The sequence below is a fragment of the Geotrypetes seraphini genome, chromosome 15 (genome assembly GCF_902459505.1).
Source record: "Geotrypetes seraphini chromosome 15, aGeoSer1.1, whole genome shotgun sequence".
In the NCBI taxonomy this organism is placed as follows: Eukaryota; Metazoa; Chordata; class Amphibia; order Gymnophiona; family Dermophiidae; genus Geotrypetes; species Geotrypetes seraphini.
Window position 1 is genome coordinate 67,836,902 of NC_047098.1, and position 19,924 is coordinate 67,856,825.

At 42.7% G+C, this 19,924-nt stretch overlaps 1 protein-coding gene and 1 non-coding gene across 2 annotated transcripts in view; both read left to right on the plus strand.

Moving 5' to 3' along the window:
* The window catches only part of BUD23 (BUD23 rRNA methyltransferase and ribosome maturation factor), a 34,764-nt gene that overhangs the window by 13,123 nt on the left and 1,717 nt on the right, over nucleotides 1-19,924 (plus strand). Inside the window, exons 4-11 of the mRNA XM_033922511.1 lie at nucleotides 4,956-5,038; nucleotides 5,397-5,493; nucleotides 6,016-6,112; nucleotides 8,411-8,461; nucleotides 8,783-8,868; nucleotides 15,231-15,276; nucleotides 15,644-15,705; nucleotides 19,682-19,771. Coding sequence (XP_033778402.1) covers nucleotides 4,956-5,038; nucleotides 5,397-5,493; nucleotides 6,016-6,112; nucleotides 8,411-8,461; nucleotides 8,783-8,868; nucleotides 15,231-15,276; nucleotides 15,644-15,705; nucleotides 19,682-19,771 — 612 coding nt within the window. The remainder of the gene's footprint in view (nucleotides 1-4,955; nucleotides 5,039-5,396; nucleotides 5,494-6,015; nucleotides 6,113-8,410; nucleotides 8,462-8,782; nucleotides 8,869-15,230; nucleotides 15,277-15,643; nucleotides 15,706-19,681; nucleotides 19,772-19,924) is intronic.
* On the plus strand, nucleotides 15,936-16,064 carry LOC117349494. The gene has a single exon (XR_004537182.1).

The following is a 19,924-nucleotide window of genomic DNA, read 5'->3' on the forward strand; positions in this document are numbered from 1 at the left end:
ATGGATTGGTCTTCCATGTCAGGTAGTCGAGGCTGGTAGCATGCTCAAGTTCAAGAGACGATGGGACAAACATGTGGGGTCGCTACAGAGGTATGATGGGGGATAGTTTCTCGAGGGTGGAAGGGATCATGATTGGGCAGACTTGTTGGGCCGTCGGCCCTTTTCTGCCGTCATATTCTATGTTTCTATTCTCTAGTTCTTACCTGCTAATTTGCTTTCTTTTAGTCTCTCCAGACTGGCATAGGACCCCACCCTGTCTATTGTGTTGTTCTTGCCTGCAGATTTTGCTTTTTTGGTGGATTCTAGTATTTTTCTAGGGCCGGGGAGAGCTAAGAACAGCGGCTGTGGCTCAGCTGATGAGCTGTGGGGACCTTTACCATTTGCATTTGTTCCTGTGCATTTTCCAACAGCGTTCCTGTTTTTTTTAAATTAGTTGTTACTCCTGTTCGGGGTCCTATTTTCTTCTATTTTAGTTCTTAATTCTGCTTGGCTATTTGGCAGACTGAGGTAATTAGGGAGGAGTCACCTGATATGTACTATTCCAAAGTTTTGTCTGTTTCCACCTTCTGGTCATGATGAGATGTAACCCGCTTGTAAGATGAACCTATGCCTGTCTGGAGAAGCTAAAAGAAAGTAAATTAGCACATAAGAACCTGTAAAAACTAGTAAAAACGATAACAGACACAACTCGGATCCTAAAAAAGCACAATGAGTGCACTCCATCTGCTCAAACCTTAGCTAATTTCTTTAAAAATAAAATCACCGACCTAAGAGAAACAATACCTATGCCCAAAACCAACACAGAATGCCATTTTGGATCCCATGAACAAGAGTCCAGAGCAGACATGCTCTGGAATCATTTTGAGCTCCCAAACTGGCACCAATTCTTAACTTTTGTTCAATAAATACACTAAATCAAACTGCTTACTGGATGAATGTCCCTCTAAGATCATGAAAGTTGCTCCACCTGATTTTAAAAAGGAACTATTCGCCTGGTTAACTCTTACTAATGGAATATTGAATGAGGATATGGGGCACATACTGATCACACCTATCCCCAAAGATCGGAAAAACTCAATAGCCCTAACATCCAACTACAGACCTATAGCGAGCATCCCCCTATTCACTAAGCTACAGGAAGGATTAGTCAACTTGGAACTAGTGAACTACCTAGATAAATTTAACATTCTTAGTGAACATCAATCAGGTTTCCGGAAAGGATACAGTACGGAAACAGTTATAGCTTCCATCTTAAACCACCTCTATGCTCTTTTCAGCAAAGGTACAAGCGCTCTGATTTTACAACTAGACCTTAGTAGTGCGTTTGATCTAGTAGACCACGAAATAATGCTACTATGCCTAGACGCAATAGGACTCTCGGGAAAAGTAAAGAAATGGTTCCAGGAATTCCTAACAAACAGATCATACCGAGTGTCCAGCGATGGGAGTTACTCTAAACCATGGAAAAACCCCTTGGGGGTTCCCCAAGGCTCTCCACTATCTCCCACACTATTCAACATATACATCTCACCCCTAGGCCATCTTTTACAAAAGTTAAACTTAAACTTTTATATATATGCAGATGATATATCTATCTTAATCACCTTAAATGACATAACAAAAGAAATTATAGATCACCTTTCCCACATAATGACCGAAATCGAAAAATGGACAATCGACTTCAAACTGAAACTAAACACAGAAAACACCAAAGGACAAAATTACCAGAACATCATTACAATTAAACGGCCACAAATTCCCCATCTCCAAAACCATAAAAATACTGGGAATCACACTGGACACACACCTAACCATGGCTGACCACACGAACTTGGTGGTGAAAAAATGCTTCTGTACTCTGTGGAAACTAAGGACCATCAAAAAATACTTTTGACGCTACATCCGTTAGATTACTGGTGCAGTCTCTGAGCCTATCAATTCTGGACATCATTTATCTAAGTATCCCAAAGAAAACAGTACAAAGATTAAGAATAGTGCAAAACACTGCAGTTCGCTTGATCTTCGGATTGAGGAAAAAACAACCACATTAGCCCTTACTACAGAAGACTGCACTGGTTGCCAGTGGAGGCGAGAATACTATTCAGATTTGCCTGTATTTGTTTTAAGCAGGCCTGGGGACTAGCACCTTCTTACCTACTACCAAATTTCACATTACATAACCCCTCACGACCAACCAGAAACCGTAACATATTTACATACCCAAAGATCACAGGCTGCAAATACAAATCCTTCTTGGACAGGTCCTTCATGTACCAAGCAAGTAAACAGCAGTCCTGGCTGGGAAATTACATTAACGGAACCAGGCTGACCTATGGTGCATTCCGGAAAGCAATTAAAGCCACACTATTTGACAAATTCATCTCCTAAACTGAAACCTCACCACTTATTAAGTTATATGTTCCCTCTGTTCAACCTCGGTGTAATATGTTGTCCTCTTATCTATTTTTTATGTAATAAGTTGTACCCCCTCTTCTTGCATTCTGTAATTCGCTGATTGTCCAGCCTTCTTCGATGTGAACCGCCTAGAAGTCTTCTCGACTGTGGCGGTATAGAAGAATAAAGTTGTTATTATTATTATTATTAATGAGACTTGACACTGTATTTCCGCACATAGTTGTCTTATGTTTGGTGAGTAGATGGAAGTCTTCTCCCCCCCAAACTGCGGTCCAGCATTCATATCCCTGTCCCCTCCCCATCCCTCATGCAGTCCTAGGGCACCATATATCCTTGGGCTAGCCCCGAGTTACAGTATATATGAATATAATAGTGTAATTTGTAAAGCATTCTCGATGATGATTGGATTGTAAGTACTCCATAAAATCTCAAAGAATGCAAACATCTGAGTTGTTTGACAGTTAGTTGTTGTGTTTCAAAACCAGGCATTTGAGTTGGCTTGGGGGAAGTTTGGCATTGTCCCTCAGAAGTTCATGTGCATAATTTTATACAAGTCGGGCCTCCCAAGGCAGCAACAGTGGTGGTGACTGACCAGCAAAGGCAGCTCTATGAACAGTCTGCTTTTAGCCACCCTGCCAGGGCCTTTCTTCTGCTTAGAAACATAGAAAAATGACGGCAGAAAAGGGCCACAGCTCATCAAGTCTGTCCACTCCAGTGACCCTTCGCCCTGATTTTGCCGACTCACCCCCTCCTTTACATCATTAGAGATCCCATGTAAATATCCCATTTATTTTTAAAATCTGCCACGCTGTTTGCCTCAATCACCTGCAGTGGGAGTTCGTTCCAGTGATCGACCACCCTTTCGGTGAAGAAATACTTTCTGGAGTCACCATGAAATTTCCCTCCCCTGATTTTCAGCGGATGTTCTCTGGTGGATGAGGGTTCTATAAGACGGAAGATATCCTCTTCCACCTCGATACGGCCCGTGATATATTTAAATGTCTCAATCATGTCCCCTCTCTCTCTGCTCCTCAAGCGAGTACAGCTGCAATTTATTCAGCCTTACTTCATATGGGAGATCCTTGAGCCCGAGACCATCCTGGTGGCCATCCGCTGTACCGACTCGATTCTCAGCACATCTTTCCGGTAATGTGGTCTCCAGAATTGAACACAATATTCCAAATGAGGTCTCACCATGGATCTGTACAGTGGCATTATGACTTCTGACTTCCTGCTGACAAAACCTCTTCAGATATAACCCATCATTTGCCTTGCCTTGGAGGAAGCCTTTTCCACTTGATTGGCAGTTTTCATGTCATCACTAATGATTACTCCTAAATCCCGTTCTGCCGTGGTCCTAGCTAAGGTCTCACCATTTAGCGTGTAAGTTCTACACAGGTTTCTTTTACCTACGATGCTTCTGCTGCATCATCAATCAATTTTGCATAGATTATCACCATTTTTGTGTTTTTTTGGCTTGAATCGCTTTTCTTCTTTAGCATTCCATTTTTGCATATGACTAATTCTCATGTGCTCTTGCCATTTTCACCTTCATCCATTTTCCATTATACAAGGTCTCATACTTACACTTACATTCATACTTGTAGGACCTCTGAAGAAGACGTGTTTGTCAAAACACAGACCATGTTGGATCCTTATTTTATGCACATGTGGATTTTTATTGGTCTTGGAATTTCATTGGATTCGTATTGAGTGAATAAAGACCTACATCAGGAACATCTCATCCATAGTCTTTTGCTTTTGGTGTCATCATTGCCTTGGCAGAGGTAAGACCCTGGCGCTGTGACCACAAGCAGTCTGTTCACAGCGCTGCCTCTGCCGGCTGGCCACCACTACTGTTGCTGTTTCAGGAGGCCCGCAGGTATGTCAGGTCAGGAAGAGCTGCAGCCATGAGGTGAAAGAGCTGCAGGTTGCCGACCTCTTCCTTGTGCTGTCTATTAAAATGTTTTATTAATTACACCCCGCGACTTCAGTCACTTAGATTTCCTTAAGATTAAGTTATATTGATCTTTCTAGATTGTTATTTGTCACTCTATTGAAGTCTTGGATTATAAATTAACTGTGGACTAGAGATTGTTCTTATAAGGAGAAGATGTTAAGATGTAAATATCTTCTATATTGTATTTTTCTTTTTCACCTCTTAGTTTTATTATAATCTTACTGTACAAGATGTTATACTTGGAAATATTGTATAAAATTGATAAATAAAAAAATAAAAAAAAAGTTTTATTGCACATTGTGTTGACATTGTAAAGTAACATACAATGCCATACTTTGTATTATAATCAGTTTGTTTTTTTACTGTTTTAATTGTCTTGCTTATGTTTGACTTATTCTTGCTATACACACCTTGAGCGAAGTCTTTCAAAAAGGCGGTAAATAATCCTAATAAATAGAGAGATTAGACATGGTTGTACTGGTAAGCTGTGTCTATGTAGGCTGCATTGATTCTGTGTTGCTGTACCTGTGAGAGGGAGTTTCTGATTGGAGAACTTTGATTTCCTCTTTTCTCTTTCCAGCTGTGGCTCTGGACTGAGTGGGGATTACATATCTGAGCAAGGCCATTATTGGGTTGGGATTGACATCAGTCGGGCTATGCTTGGTAAGTGTGGGCTATGGTGCATCCTTTATCCTTTCCAGACAAGTTAAGGAACTATTCTGAGTGTAAACCTGTCTTGAGTTTTTACAGAGTGATCCTTGTTCTATGTGTGAGATGTGTCTGAAAGGCTGTGCTGACGCTAGGCTTTTGGTTTTCTCTTGCTCCATCTCTCGTTTAGATCCATCTGTGAAAAGTGTTTATTAAGAATGTTCTGTGTTTGCTTTGTGTATCATTTTTTTCTCTTCTTTTTATACTGAGAAACAATGGTTGGTGCATTTGATTCTGTGTGAGGTGCTTTACACCCTGTGCAAGGGAAATTCTCTACATTGAGTGATGGGGCTTGTCCTGCTCCTCTGTGCAGATGTTGCAGTAGAGCAGGAGATAGAAGGGGATCTCATCCTTGGTGACATGGGGCAAGGGCTTCCGTTCCGCCCAGGCATCTTTGATGGTTGTATCAGGTAAGCAGTGTGAGAATTTTGGTTCTTGCTGCATGCAGTGGTATTTGTAGATAGGCAGACTCGCTTCTCAATGGTCCACAAATCTGTTGAAACAGATAACAGGAACTGGAAAAAACACAGCTTAATGGATGTTGACGATTCTGTGTACCTCTAGTAGCACTGTAGAAATAGTCTCATCTTTCTTAAATGCATCTAATAAGATGCTCAGCCAGAGAATCAGTGGATGTGGATGTACTTTTCTAAAAATGTGAGCAGGTGGCAGCATAACACATAAATATAATAAACAAAGTCTAAGCATGCTTTGTAACAAAAAAAAAATAACCCTTAAAACTGTGTTTTGGCTTGCAATGTTTCTTGACTGTAATGAGGCTGCAGGCCCTGACTATAAGCGAGGCTGGTGTGCCACTTGGAAGGGTTATTACCTTTTGCGTTTTCAGGACTGCTGCTGTTGAATGTTGTGATTTGCTGAGAGAAGGTGTGTCTGGATGAGTGGTCCATTAAACTCTTCCTAAATCTTTTCAGCATCTCTGCTCTGCAGTGGCTATGCAATGCAGATAAGAGGATACACAGTCCTCCACGAAGGCTGTATCGTTTCTTCTCCTCTCTGTATTCTTCTCTGGTGAGTATTATGATCTGGATGGAGAACATTGCTAATACTACTACTCTACATAGAAAGATGACGGCAGATAAGGGCTACAGCCCATCAAGTCTGCCCACCCTATTGACCCTCCCTATTAAGTCTAATGACCCCCTTAAGTATGATTGTAATTATACTTCCACTCTACTGACCCGCTCTTTCAAGTCTATACCTTAGTGACCCTATCCCTTGGCATGACCCTCGTAGGGATCCCACATAGGTATCCCATTTTTTCTTGAAGTCTGAGATGCTGCGTGCCTCAATCACCTGCACTGGAAGCTTGTTCCAATGCTCAATCACTCTTTCCGTGAAGAAGTATTTCCTGGCGTCTCCACGAAACTTCCCTCCCCTGAGTTTGAGCGGATGACCTCTTGTGGTCGAGGGTCCCTTCAGAAGAAAGAAATCATCTTCCACCTCGATCCGTCCCGTGATGTACTTAAATGTCTCAATCATGTCTCCCCTCTCCCTACGCTCTTCGAGAGTGTAGAGTTGCAATTTGCTCAGTCTTTCTTCGTACGGAAGACCCATTAGCCCCGAGACCATCCTGGTGGCCATCCGCTGAACCGATTCAATTCTGAGCACATCTTTACGGTAATGTGGCCTCCAAAATTGCACACAGTATTCCAAATGAGGTCTCACCATGGCTCTGTACAATGGCATCATGACTTCAGGCTTCCTGTTGACGAAGCTTCTCTTGATACAACCTATCATCTGTCGTGCTTTAGATGAACAAAATATATGTGGGAATTCAATCGTGTAAGTCAGACTAAATGTAAAGACGCATTGAAAATACTGCTATGATAGCCTAGGACCATTCATACCACGTTATAACATCACACCATCAATATATGAAATTATAAAACAACGGAGAAAAATAAACCTCAAGTGTGAGAGGCCGGGACTACACAAGTACCCGAGTCTATTCACATCATCACTGGTTTATAAAAAAACTCCGTGTACATTTAAATCAATACTTCTTCATTCACACTCAATAATTTTTTAAGAGTTTTCAAGGAATATTTTCAAAAGTGTTTCAGGGTGATATGAAGAAGTATTGATTTAAATGTACACGGAGTTTTTTTATAAACCAGTGATGATGTGAATAGACTCGGGTACTTGTGTAGTCCCGGCCTCTCACACTTGAGGTTTATTTTTCTCCGTTGTTTTATAATTTCATATATTGATGGTGTGATGTTATAACGTGGTATGAATGGTCCTAGGCTATCATAGCAGTGCTTTAGATGAAGCCTTCTCCACTTGAGTGGCTGCTTTCAAGTCAGCACTGATGATTACTCCTAAGTCTCGTTCCGCCATAGTCCTGGTTAAAGTTTCTCCATTCAGGGTGTAAGTTCTGCAAGGATTTCCGTTACCGAGATGCATGACCTTACATTTATTGGCGTTGAAGCCCAGTTGCCAGATCGAGGACCAACTTTCTAAAGTACGCAGGTCTTGCTCCATAGCATCCTGTAGATTATAACCGTTTACTATATTGCATACTTTGGCGTCATCAGCGAATAAGGTTACCTTGCCTTGAAGCCCTTGAGTCAGATCCCCAATGAATATGTTGAAGAGGAGTGGGCCCAGGACTGAACCCTGTGGCACTCCGCTAGTCACTTCCGACATTTTAGAGAGGGTACCGTTAACCACCACCCTCTGAAGTCTGCCACTAAGCCAATCTTTAACCCATGCAGTTGAGTCTCTCCTAATCCCATCGATTTCATCTTGTTCAGCAGCCTGCGGTGTGGGACGCTGTCAAACGCTTTGCTGAAGTCCAGGTACACGACGTCCAAGGACTCTCCTGAGTCCAGTCTTCTTGTTACCCAGTCAAAGAAGCTGATAAGATTGGACTGGCATGACCTACCCTTGGTGAATCCATGTTGACTGGGATCCCGGAGATTTCCCTCGTTCAGGATCGTATCTAATTTATACTTAATTAGTGTTTCCATGAGTTTACACACTATTGAGGTGAGGCTTACCGGTCTGTAGTTCGCCTCAGCCTTACAACCTTTTTTGTGTAGAGGAACGACGTTGGCTGCTTGAACCAAGGAGAGAGACTCCCAAAGACAGGAAAAAGACCATGGGTTGTAGTGTGTCTCTTCTGTCTGCACTGCATGCATTTAAGTGAAGAAATATAATGCTTTGCACGCTTAATGGAAGAAACTGAAAAAACAGGATTTGTTCCCCTTCTTTAGTTGTACTGCAGTATGAAATAGCTATTAATTGATCTCAGATTGCCTTCTTTCAAGACACTTGTAATCTTGTGCTGCTGCTTCTTTCCAGGCAAGGGGGTCTCGAGCTGTCCTGCAGTTGTATCCAGAGAATGCTCAGCAGGTGGGTTCTTGACCATGGAAGAACACGAGATAGGAGGAGAGTGGGAACAGTTGTTAGGTTTGCTGGAAAAATGTTGGCAGGAGGCTTTTGACTAGTTATGGAATTTATTTTTTCATATATTTTTTTCTTAATTCTTGTTTGCCTATCAATTCACTTTGTTCTGGGTGTTATAAGCAGACCTTAATAATCAAAGCACATAAAAAGGTTAATAAAAGTACTATTATATGCTGATGTGAAAAAAAAGCCTTAGTTATTTAGGAAATATCATTTAAAAGGTCACTGCTCTTAGATTGCTAGTTTTGTAACTTGTCTGTCTTGCAGTTGGAGCTGATCACTGCCCAGGCAATGAAAGCGGGATTCACAGGAGGCATGGTGATAGACTATCCCAACAGCACAAAAGCCAAGAAGTGAGTGATTTCATGATGTAAGCAGGACCTTCATGTGTCTGAAATGCTGTTCTGTCTCTAGGCTTTTGGTTTTCTCTTGATCCATTGTGGTATATAATGACAGAATAAGTGAAAAACTTGAGAGGGTTTCTCTTACATGCTGTCATAGGTGTTTTCCAGTGCAAAAAGTATAGTACCCTGGACTATAGGTTTTATCCTCCTAATCAAGTTCTGCAACTTGGGCAGTAAGGGAAGCTGGCATAGTGCTCCATCCAATGTTTTTAATTCAGTTTTAAGCCTATCAATTATTTGTTCTCAATAGTCGAAGATTCATAGGCATAAAATTCCAGAATTCTGGACCTTTTACTGAAAAACATGCTGCCCTAATATGCTCCATGGACGATTTCTCAATATGTTGGAACAACAAGACATTAATGTTTGAAGCTTATCAAATGATTAAATTTCAGCTGTCCTGGCATTTCTTCAGTACAGGATCCAGAAGGGTTCACTAGGTACAGGTGGCAAGCCTCTTGCACTTTCAATGAGGAAAAAAGGGATCCCTGGCTTCTCATACTGATATATTTCCAATATGGAGCCTTAACATTATCTTGCAGGCCCTCAGTAGGACTTTGTACGATCTCACCGTGAAGACATTTTTACTGATAGGTATTGCCTCGGCAAGAAGAGTGTCAGAACTTCAGATTCTCTCATGTAGGGAGCCCTACCTCAGGTTTACAGAGGCTGGAGTGCCTCTGCACACCTTCCTTCCTGCTGAAAGTGGTGTCAGCATTTCATGTAAATCAGAAAGTCTGGTTGCTGGCATTTTTATCCATACGAGGAAAATAGCCGGATAAGAATTTGGCATTGTTGGATGCCATGAGAGTTCTTCTCCATTACCCTAGAGGTGGCGAATCCCTTTCGCCTGTCTGACAATTTCTTGGTGTCAAGCCATAGTTGCCTGGGAAAGACAGCCGCCAAGGCTACTATTTCCAGATGGATTTGCATGGCTATTGTTTCTGCATACAATGGCAGTGGTAAACAGTCTTTATTTTCATTTAAGGCACATTCCACAAGAAGTGTGGCTTCGTCATGGGCGGAGTCCCGAGCTGGTTGATGCTGGACCTCAAGTACGTCAATGTGGCTCTCAAAGTTCCTCCAGGGCAGAGAAGCTCGCATCCTGGAAATGAATGCATGGCTACATGGATGGTGTCGACAATCGTTTTGGCTTCCTGGACCATGGGATGATCTTCCAAGGGCTGCTGAGCAGGGATGATATGCATCTATCAAAGGGAAGAAGTGTCCGCCAGCAGGCTGACTAATCTACTGAAGAGGGCTTTAAACTAGAAGTGATGGGGCAGGATGATCAAAGCTCCAGGGTGAGTATAAGCCCTCAGGTAAGTAAATCACTGAATACCTCTACATGGATGGGAAAAGGGGGCAATGTCTGGAAAGCAGTATATACTAATGCTCGAAGTATGGGAAACAAGATTCTGGATCTAGAATCTGTGATAGAAGAAGAGGAGTTGAGTTGGATATAGTAGCGATCACAGAGACATGGTCCACAGAGAACCATGACTAGGATATAGTTATACCAGGCTATAATCTGTTCAGGAAAGACAGGGTAGGAAGAAAGGAAGAAGAGTAGCGTTATATGTTAAAGATCATATTAAAGCCACACAATTGCAGCATCTGCAGAGCAAGGAAGAGAGGCACTGTGGATCAATTTGGAAAGAGAGAATGGTAAATATATTTACATTGGTGTGATGTACAGGCCTCCTTCACAGACTGAAGAAGTAGATAGAGATTTAATAGCAGACATTCAGAATATATCTAAAAAAAGGGAAGTCTTACTAACAGGTGATTTAACATGCCGGATGTTGATTGGGGTATCCTTATTGCGACAGAAATTATTACAGTCCTGTAATGATAATTTATGATTTTTCATTATTGGGTGAATGATAGTGTTTCCTAGTCAAAGGCAAGGTAGATGTATTTAGGCTTTGTATGACAAATTTAGAGATAAAGGGAATGAAACTATGGAATAATTTTTTAAGAATGAACGGAGGAACTGAATCAGTATTTGACCCTTTGGGGATGAGGGAATGAATGAGTCATTCTAGCTCATTGTCAGAAGGAATAGAGAAATTTGCAAAGGTGGAGTTGAGGGCTTGAGTCTTCGTTCTGAAAGTTATTATTGGTGGGATCATATTTTAACATTTTTGATCTAATAAGATTGATTTTATCCTAGAAAAAATCAGCAAGCTGCTGAGCAGTGGGTGAGTTCTTGTGCGGTGTAGGCCACTTTGGTTTGAACTTGGTGAGTTTTTTTTTTAAGGATGGAGAATTAGTTCGATGAGTTTTTTGCTTTTTTTATACATTTAGTAAAATTTTTGTTTTTTTGCTAGGTTGATGGATTCTTTATAGACTGATTTAAGATGAAAATCAGTGACAACTTTTAGAAGAAACTTTGGATGTGTACGTAGAACCACCTTGTCATGATTAAAAACTGTGAAGGGTGGATCTGCTGTCAAGGTTTGCACTGACCCTCCTGGCAGAGGTGAGAGCAATAAGGAAGACAACTTTCCAGGTGAGAAATTTGAGATAAGCTGTGGCCATTGGTTCAAATGGTGGCTTCATCAAACTGGAAAGTACTACATTAAGGTCCCAGATATGTGGGGGCTTGAGAGGTGGTTTAACATTGAAAATCCCCTTCATGAATCTGGAGATTAAAGGACGAGCAGTTAGAGATTTTCTCTGGACTGGCGTGTGGAAACATGTAATAGCGTTGAGATGAACTCTTGACAGATGTAGATTTGATGCCAGAATCAGATAGATGAAGCAGATAATCCAATAACAAATCCTCTGATAAGGAAGTTGGACCGTGATGATGAAGGAGACACCAGGGAGAGAACCTAATCCACTTTTGTTGATAACATTGCTGAGTGGCTGGTTTTCTGGATGCATCAAGAATTTGTCGAACAGGCTGAGAAAGATGTAAGCCAGATGGATACAACCCTGTATCCAAGCTGTAGTGATTGCAGATTGGGATGCAGGAGAGATTCCTGATTCTGAGTAAGCAGAGTAAAAAAATACTGGAAGAGGTACAGGCTCCCTGGAACTGAGTTGAAGTAGAAGAGAGAACCAATGTTGTCTGGGCCACCGTGGAGTAATTGAGATTGAACAGAGTTCTCAACATGAGAGGGATTGGAAGAAATGCATATAGAAACAGGCCCATCCAATCCAGGAGAAAGGCATTTGCTTCCAGACAGAGAGGAGAGTAAAGCCTGGAGCAAAACTGGTGATTTTTTTTTTGGCTGTAAAACTGTGAATGTTCTTTAAATTTATCCAAATTAATTTGAGTTGGATTAGAGTGCCATCTACGCTCTATTGAACACATTAGTCGTTTTAAGAGAAGTAATGAAGAATTGAAGGGTAAAGTTGTTTTTTGGGAGATATGATTCGAGTGATCACGGGAGCTAACTTCTCTAAAAGAGAGAGAGACAAGCATTATTTCAGATTTTTAATTGTTCGTTTGGGGTTGCTGTAAAAAAAAATCTTTATTTTCGATAGAGAATAATGTAGAAGTTAGAGATTCGTTGAGGTTGCGATAGTCTCTTGAGAAAACTGTTTTAGGTGCTTGGGGAACAGCTGAAGAAGAATGCAATGAACAAGATGTGAATATGAAACTGTGATCTGACCATGGCACTTGATGTACATCGGGCTTAGAAAAATGCAGATTCTGATGGACAGGAACAAAGATCATATCTAGTGTATGGCCCTTTGAATGGGTTGGGCCAGAAATTAGTGGAACAAAATTAAGATCATGTAAGTGAGTTAGAAAATCAGAGGTTAAAGTATTGCTTGTATCATCAAAATGAATATTAAAATCTCCTAGTATCAGTAGAAATTGTGAGATTGTAGAGAAGTCAGAGATGAGAGAGAGAACTTGGGTAGCCATAATCTGGTTAACTGGAGGGGGGAATGTAGAATAACAGTAAATCGATAATTGGATTTGTGTTAATTTTGATTTGTTATATACTCTAGAGCAGTGGTTCCCAACCCTGTCTTGGAGGACCACCAGGCCAATCGGGTTTTCAGGCTAGCCCTAATGAATATGCATGAGAGAGATTTGCATATAATGGAAGTGACAGGCATGCAAATCTGCTCCATGCATATTCATTAGGGCTAGCCTGAAAACCTGATTGGCCTGGTGGTCCTCCAGGACAGAGTTGGGAACCACTGCTCTAGAGCACTGTTCTTCAACCGCCGGTCCGCGGATCGGTGCCAGTCCGCAGGAAATTTCTGCCAGTCCATGCAGGGCCGGCAAGATTAACATGACCATAGGTACCGTTTTTAGACCCTGTCCCTACCTGTCGCGCAAAAAAAAAAGCCTCCTTCCTTTCCCCGGGTCGGCTGCTATCTTACCGTCCCGCTGCTGCTGCTAAAACCGACAGGAAGTCTTTCCGACGTCAATTCTGACATCAGAGAGGACATTTTGGGCCAGCCAATCGCTGTCTGGCTGGCCCAGAATATCCACGTCAGAAAGAAGACTTCCTGTCGGCTTTAGCAGTAGCAGCAACAAAACATAGTAACATAGTAGATGACGGCAGATAAAGACCCGAATGGTCTATCCAGTCTGCCCAACCTGACGCAGGGCGGTAAGATAGCAGCTGACCCAGGAAAAGGAAGGAGGGAGGCTTTTTTTTTTTTTTTTTGCGCGCTTCAGGTAGGCAAGGAGGTAGGCAGGCAAGCAGGCTGGCTTTGGCCAGGGAGGGAGGAAGAGAGGTAGACAGGCAGACAGGCTGGCTTCAGGGGTGGGGGTGGGCCAAAGTGTGGAAGAAGTGAGAGGGACATAGGAAGGATGCACTGGGGGCACTAAAGACAGGAAGGGGCACTAAGGACATGGGAAGGAGGCACTAAAGACTGGGGGCACTAAAGACTGGGGCACTAAAGACATAGGAAGGAGGCACTGGGGCACTAAAGACATAGGAAGGAAGCACTGGGGGCACTAAAGACATGGGAAGGAGGCAACGGGGGCACTAAGGACATAGGAAGGAAAGAGGGAGGGAATAGAAAGGGACAATTCTTGGGCCTGAGTGCAGAAAGAAAGAAATGAAAGAAAGGATACACAGACAGAAGGAAACACAACCAGAGACTCATGAAATCACCAGACTCAAAGGTAGGAAAAATGATTTTATTTTCAATTTAGTGATCAAAACGTGTCAGTTTTGAGAATTTATATCTGCTGTCTATATTTTGCACTATATTTGTCTATTTTTCTATAGTTACTGAGGTGACCGAGCTCGCGGAGATGGGGCGTAAACGGGGTTTTTAAATTTTAGTCCTAGTAGTTTGCCGGTCCACAAAATAATTCTTTTATTTCTGCCGGTCCACGGGTGTAAAAAGGTTGAAAAACACTGCTCTAGAGGACATTTTGCTGAGGAACAGTTACTGAGAGAGAGGATTTGTAAAGAATTGCTAGGCCACCCCCTTTCTTACCTGAGCAATGATTAAAGCAGTATTTGTAACCTGGAGGACTGGCATACAGTTAAACATACAGTACCATTAGAATAAATTTTCCAGTACAATTAAAAAACAGCCAAGTTTTGAGAAGGAGAGAGAGGGGAGCAGAAGCCACATGGAAGTGGGCATCTAGCCGGTCAGATTTTCAGGATATCCACAGTGACTGTGTATGAGACTCGCATGCAGATTTATCTCATGCATTTTCATTGTGGGTATCCTGAAAACCTGACTGGCTGGGTGTGTCCTGAGGACTGTGTTGAGAATCCTTGCACTATTGTAATACAGCCTAAGCCCTGATTTTGAGACACTGTTTAGATTCCACTGTATTCCCTTTAACCTCATATTTACCAGATGGGACGTGCTCATGATGGTAGGTGGTGTGTAGGCCACTCAGGTAAAGCTGAACTGACCCTGGCTATTCAGTGCTAGGGTATATGTGGCTTTTGACATTTGAATATCCAGGTCTCAGTGGTCACCCGGAAGTTAATTGGGCACTGGCCGATATTCAGATTGGTGCCCGGTTAACTTAGCACATAAAGTTAGGACAGCCTTTTTGCTGTCCTAATTTTTTATACAGTTACTTAGCCAGTTAACAGATTGACAATCACCATTAAGTAGGTGCTCCACTCACACTTTGTCCCCAGCCCACTCCTAACCTAACTGGTTAGGTGATGGCTTTTAGATGCAATATTCAGCAGCACCAGCCAGTTATTGTGTATTGGGTCACTTAAACCCTTTTTGAATTTTGGGCAGCATGTGATTTGCTATGCATGACTCCTACATTACAGATACGACTAGAGCCATGGCAGTAGGTCACCTAGCAGTGTCCCTTCATTTGTTTCTCTTCTTATCTTTCACAGGTTCTTCCTCTGCCTCTTTGCTGGGGTTTCTGGAGTTTTACCAAAGGTAATGAGCTCTACTGAGGGACAGAGATGTGGGACAGCAGAGTACTGCATTGTAAAGGAGCAGACATGCTTGTTGTCCCATCAGATAAGGGTTGAATTACCTGGAGAGTTTCTCTAGACTCTATGTATATGCTGTATCTGAGAGTTTAAAGTATGCTTCTGTATATTTGAATGTGGGAAAGGTGAGGTGGTACATAGAAATGTTTGTGTTCAGTTGTGGGATGAGGGGATATTTGGGGGATAGTGAGGGGCTTAATTGAGAGGATGAGTTTGATTGAGGACAGAAGACATTTCTACATTTCTTTGTAAACTTCAGGATTTCTTCCATGTAAATGATTCACAATTTTCACTTGCCCTTGTGCTTTCAGGCTCTTGGTGCTGAAACTAGTGAAGCAGAAGAATCCCATCAAGCAACATTCATTAATGAGAGGTATTTTAGTGGTCTGGTCTTTCAAGGGGGAGATAGGGTACAAGTTTTAGTGTTCTCTCCTCTATTCCTAGGAAGATAAGTTTCTCTTTAAGGTAGCAGTCAATTCCAGGGCTCTCTTCCTACTGTGGAGTTAGTGTTGGGCCAGATGAATTAGTATCTGTTTCCGAGTAGCTTAGTGGTCCCTCTCTGGTTGCTGGTGATGTTGAGTGTTTTCTGCACCCGGTAGTCCTGTTCTCTCCCTGGATGGCTGTATAGGGCGAGACTTCCTCTCAGCCCAGTGGGAGAGACAAAGTAACAGAGAGTAATTGTCATGGTTGCCATGAGCAGTTGGCTTCCATGTTTTCCTGCCTCTGATATTTTACACATTTATAGTAAGCACATAGCCCATTATGAGGGAAATTTCTCTCTATAATGTCTTTAGAATTAGCCTAATCAGATCTTGGAAGTTAACTAAAAATTCTTTTACTTTCTTATATACACAAGGTTTTGTGTTCCAAGTATAGCAGTAGTATAAGAGGAGTGTATGAGATTTTGCACTGTCTTCTAGTGCTGCCCAATTCAGGAAATACAATTTCAATTCAATTCAGCCTATTTATTTTTGATTTGATTCAATTTTCCTGCCCAATTGGGTGGCGTTTTCAAACATCCTGGTGGGTTTATTTTATAGCCTCTTCACCCCTTTTTACCTACCCACACTGGCGCTGTGGTGTAAATAAAATAAACAAAAGACTTTTCCTCTCTCTGTTAAATCCTAGCTCACGTTCATGGTCTAATACTAGCTCTGGCAGGATACACATTTCAAATCTGACATTTTGTAATCACAAAACAGAAAATAAAATTATTTTTTCTACCTTTTGTTGTCTAGTCATTAGTCAAATCATGTTGGTCCCGGGCTCTGGTTGTCTTCTGATAACTTGCTTGCCAGGGTCTCCTTCTTTCTTCTTTCTCCATGCTAACCATCCATCTTCCATCTCTGTCCTCCCCTTCCGTTTCTCTTCCCTCTCTGGCATCTTTTCTCTCCATCTCCGCAGCTGCAGCAATGGTCCCCCCATCCCCAGATCCACCATCTCTCATTTTCTCAACTACCCTTTCATCCAGCATCTCTCCCTCCTTCCCCACCACCCCAGGGTCCACCAGCTCTCCCTTTCTCTTTCCAACTACCCTCCTATCCAGTATCTCTATCCCCCCCACACCATCACTTGTGTCCAACTTCTCTCCCTTTCTGTTCCTTCCCTCCCTAAATCCCTTTGTCAACCATCTCTCTCCCTCTCCTCTGTTTTTAGATCCATTATTTCTTCCCTTCCTCCATGTTCTATCTACACCAGGACTCCATGTTTCCCCAGCTTCCCCTCTGGCCTCCTGCTCTTACCTTTAGGTACCGATAAATATGGCAGCCTGCAGAGAGGATCGCCGGTGCTGTAGCAATCCTTGCGGACTGCCATCGGCCTCCTTTTTTCTTTAGATTCCTTACACATCCAGGTAGAATATTTATTTGGAAGAGTAAATTAATATTTTATTATATTGATAGCATGATATGTAATATTATTGTTTATAATTAGGATAAGGGGATAAAAAATTGTTTAATGTAATAATTGTGATAACTGTATTTTTATACAGTTTTTCTGATTCTTCAATTGTATACATTATAAAAGTTTGAAATATCAATAAAGATTTACAAAAAAACAAAAACCAAATTGATTAGAATTGGAAATCGGGCAGCACTACTGTCGTCATTCCTGACCATTGAGTGTGGAGTAGAAGTGAATCTGGGATGGGCCATTCTTGCACAATCCCACTTTATTCTGGGACCAATGGGTTATGCATCTCCAGCCGCCAGGCACTGTAGAAAGCTTCAAATAATTGAAGTCATAAACCCTCCCCTCTGCTAGCATATCCTGGAGCATGCTCAGTATAATCCAGTTTTAGCTTTCTACAAGCCAAGCCTGTAGAAGTTTATTTCTTCTGCTTGTGTTTTATTTGGATAGTTTCAGTAATGTTTCCAGTATTTACCTCGGGGGGTAAGCCATCATGCTGTGGAGGTTCCCTGTGGGGACATCCTTGTGGCGGCAGATTGCGGACGGTTAGAAAACATCTGCTTCTGGAGGATTACCTGTCCAGCATTAAGCCCCCTGGACAGCCTGCAGGACAGATCAGGGCTCCGGGATCAGGAGCCAGCTCACCCAAGGTGCGTCCGCTAATGGGTGTAGCGCAGGCTGAGTGGTTCCGTGAAGCCCGCCCGGGATTGGAGCCGGACTGCATGCCTCCGCCAAGCGGTTACATGACCCAGGTCTCTTTGGTCTTGCATCTGTCTTTTGAGAGTGTGGCCTTGTCGGCCAGGGGCTGTTCTATTGTAGTAATAGCTGTGCTGCTTCACAGCACGTGGAAGTCCACGGTGGTGAGCTACACAGAAGTTTGTCGGTGCTACCAGGTTTGATGCACTATCCGTTGGGAGGATTATAATTCTTCCTGAGTTCTTCGGGTGCAGGATGGCCTGCACAAGGGCCTTGCAGTGGCTTCCCTAAAGGGTCAGATTGCAGGTGTCCCCTGCCTGGTCACTATTGCCTTGAGCAGATCTTTGGCGGTTCTCCAGACGTAGCCCATTTCCTAAGGGACGCAGCTCATCTGAGGCCTTCCTTGCACCTCTCTTGTTTAACGTGCACTTTGCATCTGGTCTCCGCTCCCTGGCTGACTCACCTTATGAGCCTCTGAAGCCGGCGTCCTTGATGGATCTCTCTCTCTTTTTCAAGACGGTGTTCCTTTTTGACTCTCCTGTCATCTTGGACAGTTTGGAGCTTTCAGCTATTTCTTATCGGGATCTTTATTGTGTTTTGTGGGTTCCAGGGTGCTCTTGCGTGCAGTTCGTTCCTTTCTCCGTAAGGAGTTGCTGTTTTCTATGTGTTTTGGGTAGTTCGCCTTTTGACGTTTGTCCCTTCAGGTTCTGGCCAGGGACCAAGTTCTGCGGTCCTTGGATGAGTGCAAGCTCTTGTAGCGGTCCTTGAAGGTAACCACCAAGTTTTGGGTCTTTGACCACCTTGTGGGTCCTGCCAGCAAGGGCTAGTCTACTTTTTGGGGCTATCATTTCAAGGGGATTTGAGAGACTGTTCCTGCAGCTTATATAGCGGCAGGAGAAGAGCTTCCCCTAGGGTTGCAGGCCTTTTCTACCGGGGGGGGGGGGGTCTTCATCCTTGACTGAAGAGTTTGTGGTGTCCCAGGATGAAATTTATAGGGCTACTATGTGATCCTCTCTGCATGCCTTCTCCAGGTTTTGCAGGGTTGGTGTGGTGACCAAGCGGGATGCCGTTTTTGGTGCTTTGGTGTGGGGAGCAAGCTCATCAGTCCCACTCTGAATTTTCGGGACTGCTCTGTTACATCTCGCTGGTCCTGGAATAAAGTGGGATTGTACAAGAATGAAAGATTAGGTTCTTACTTCTGCTAATCTTCTTTTTTGTAAATCCACCTTTATTCCGGGAACCCGCCTATGTATGTCTGATTCACTGATTCACCTGCACTATATTTGGGGGGTACCTGAGTTAGCGCCCCCTTCTGTCAGTGCAGGCTATGTCTCCCTATAGCACTGTTTTGTAGTTCAGGTTCTAATGTGTGATAACCTGTTTTACATTTTTCATTGTTGCTATTTTGCATATGTTTATATAAGCAGAATTAATTTTTTGGCAGGGAGTTCCCCGTTTCCCTCTCTCTTGTTTCTATAGATGTTCCTGGCTGCTTGGAGACTGACTGGATTCTACTGAGCATGATCCAGGATGTGCTAGCAAAGGGGAGGGGTTATGACTTCAGTTATTTGAAGCTTTCTACAGTGCCTGGCAGCTGGAGATGCATAACCCACTGGTCCTGGAATAAAGTGGATTTACAAGAAAGAAGATTAGCAGAGGTAATTTACGAACCTTATCTTTCGTTAAAAACCTCCGGCTCCGAGTTAAAGTTAAAAGGATCTTTAGATCTCCCTTTCTGTCCATAGAATGCGTTTCAAGAATGCTCGGGGTAAGTCTGTCAAGAAGAGCAAAGACTGGATCCTGGAGAAAAAAGAGCGACGCAGACGCCAGGGCAAGTGAGTAATGGGGGTAACTCCCTAAATAAGGAAGTAAGCTTTAATACCATCCCCCTGTGATCTTGGCCATAGTAGCATTCATAATCCTAGGGCATATTTACCTGTGAAATCCAAGGTAGCATAAGATGAGATTTGCAAAAATCTTCCACCATT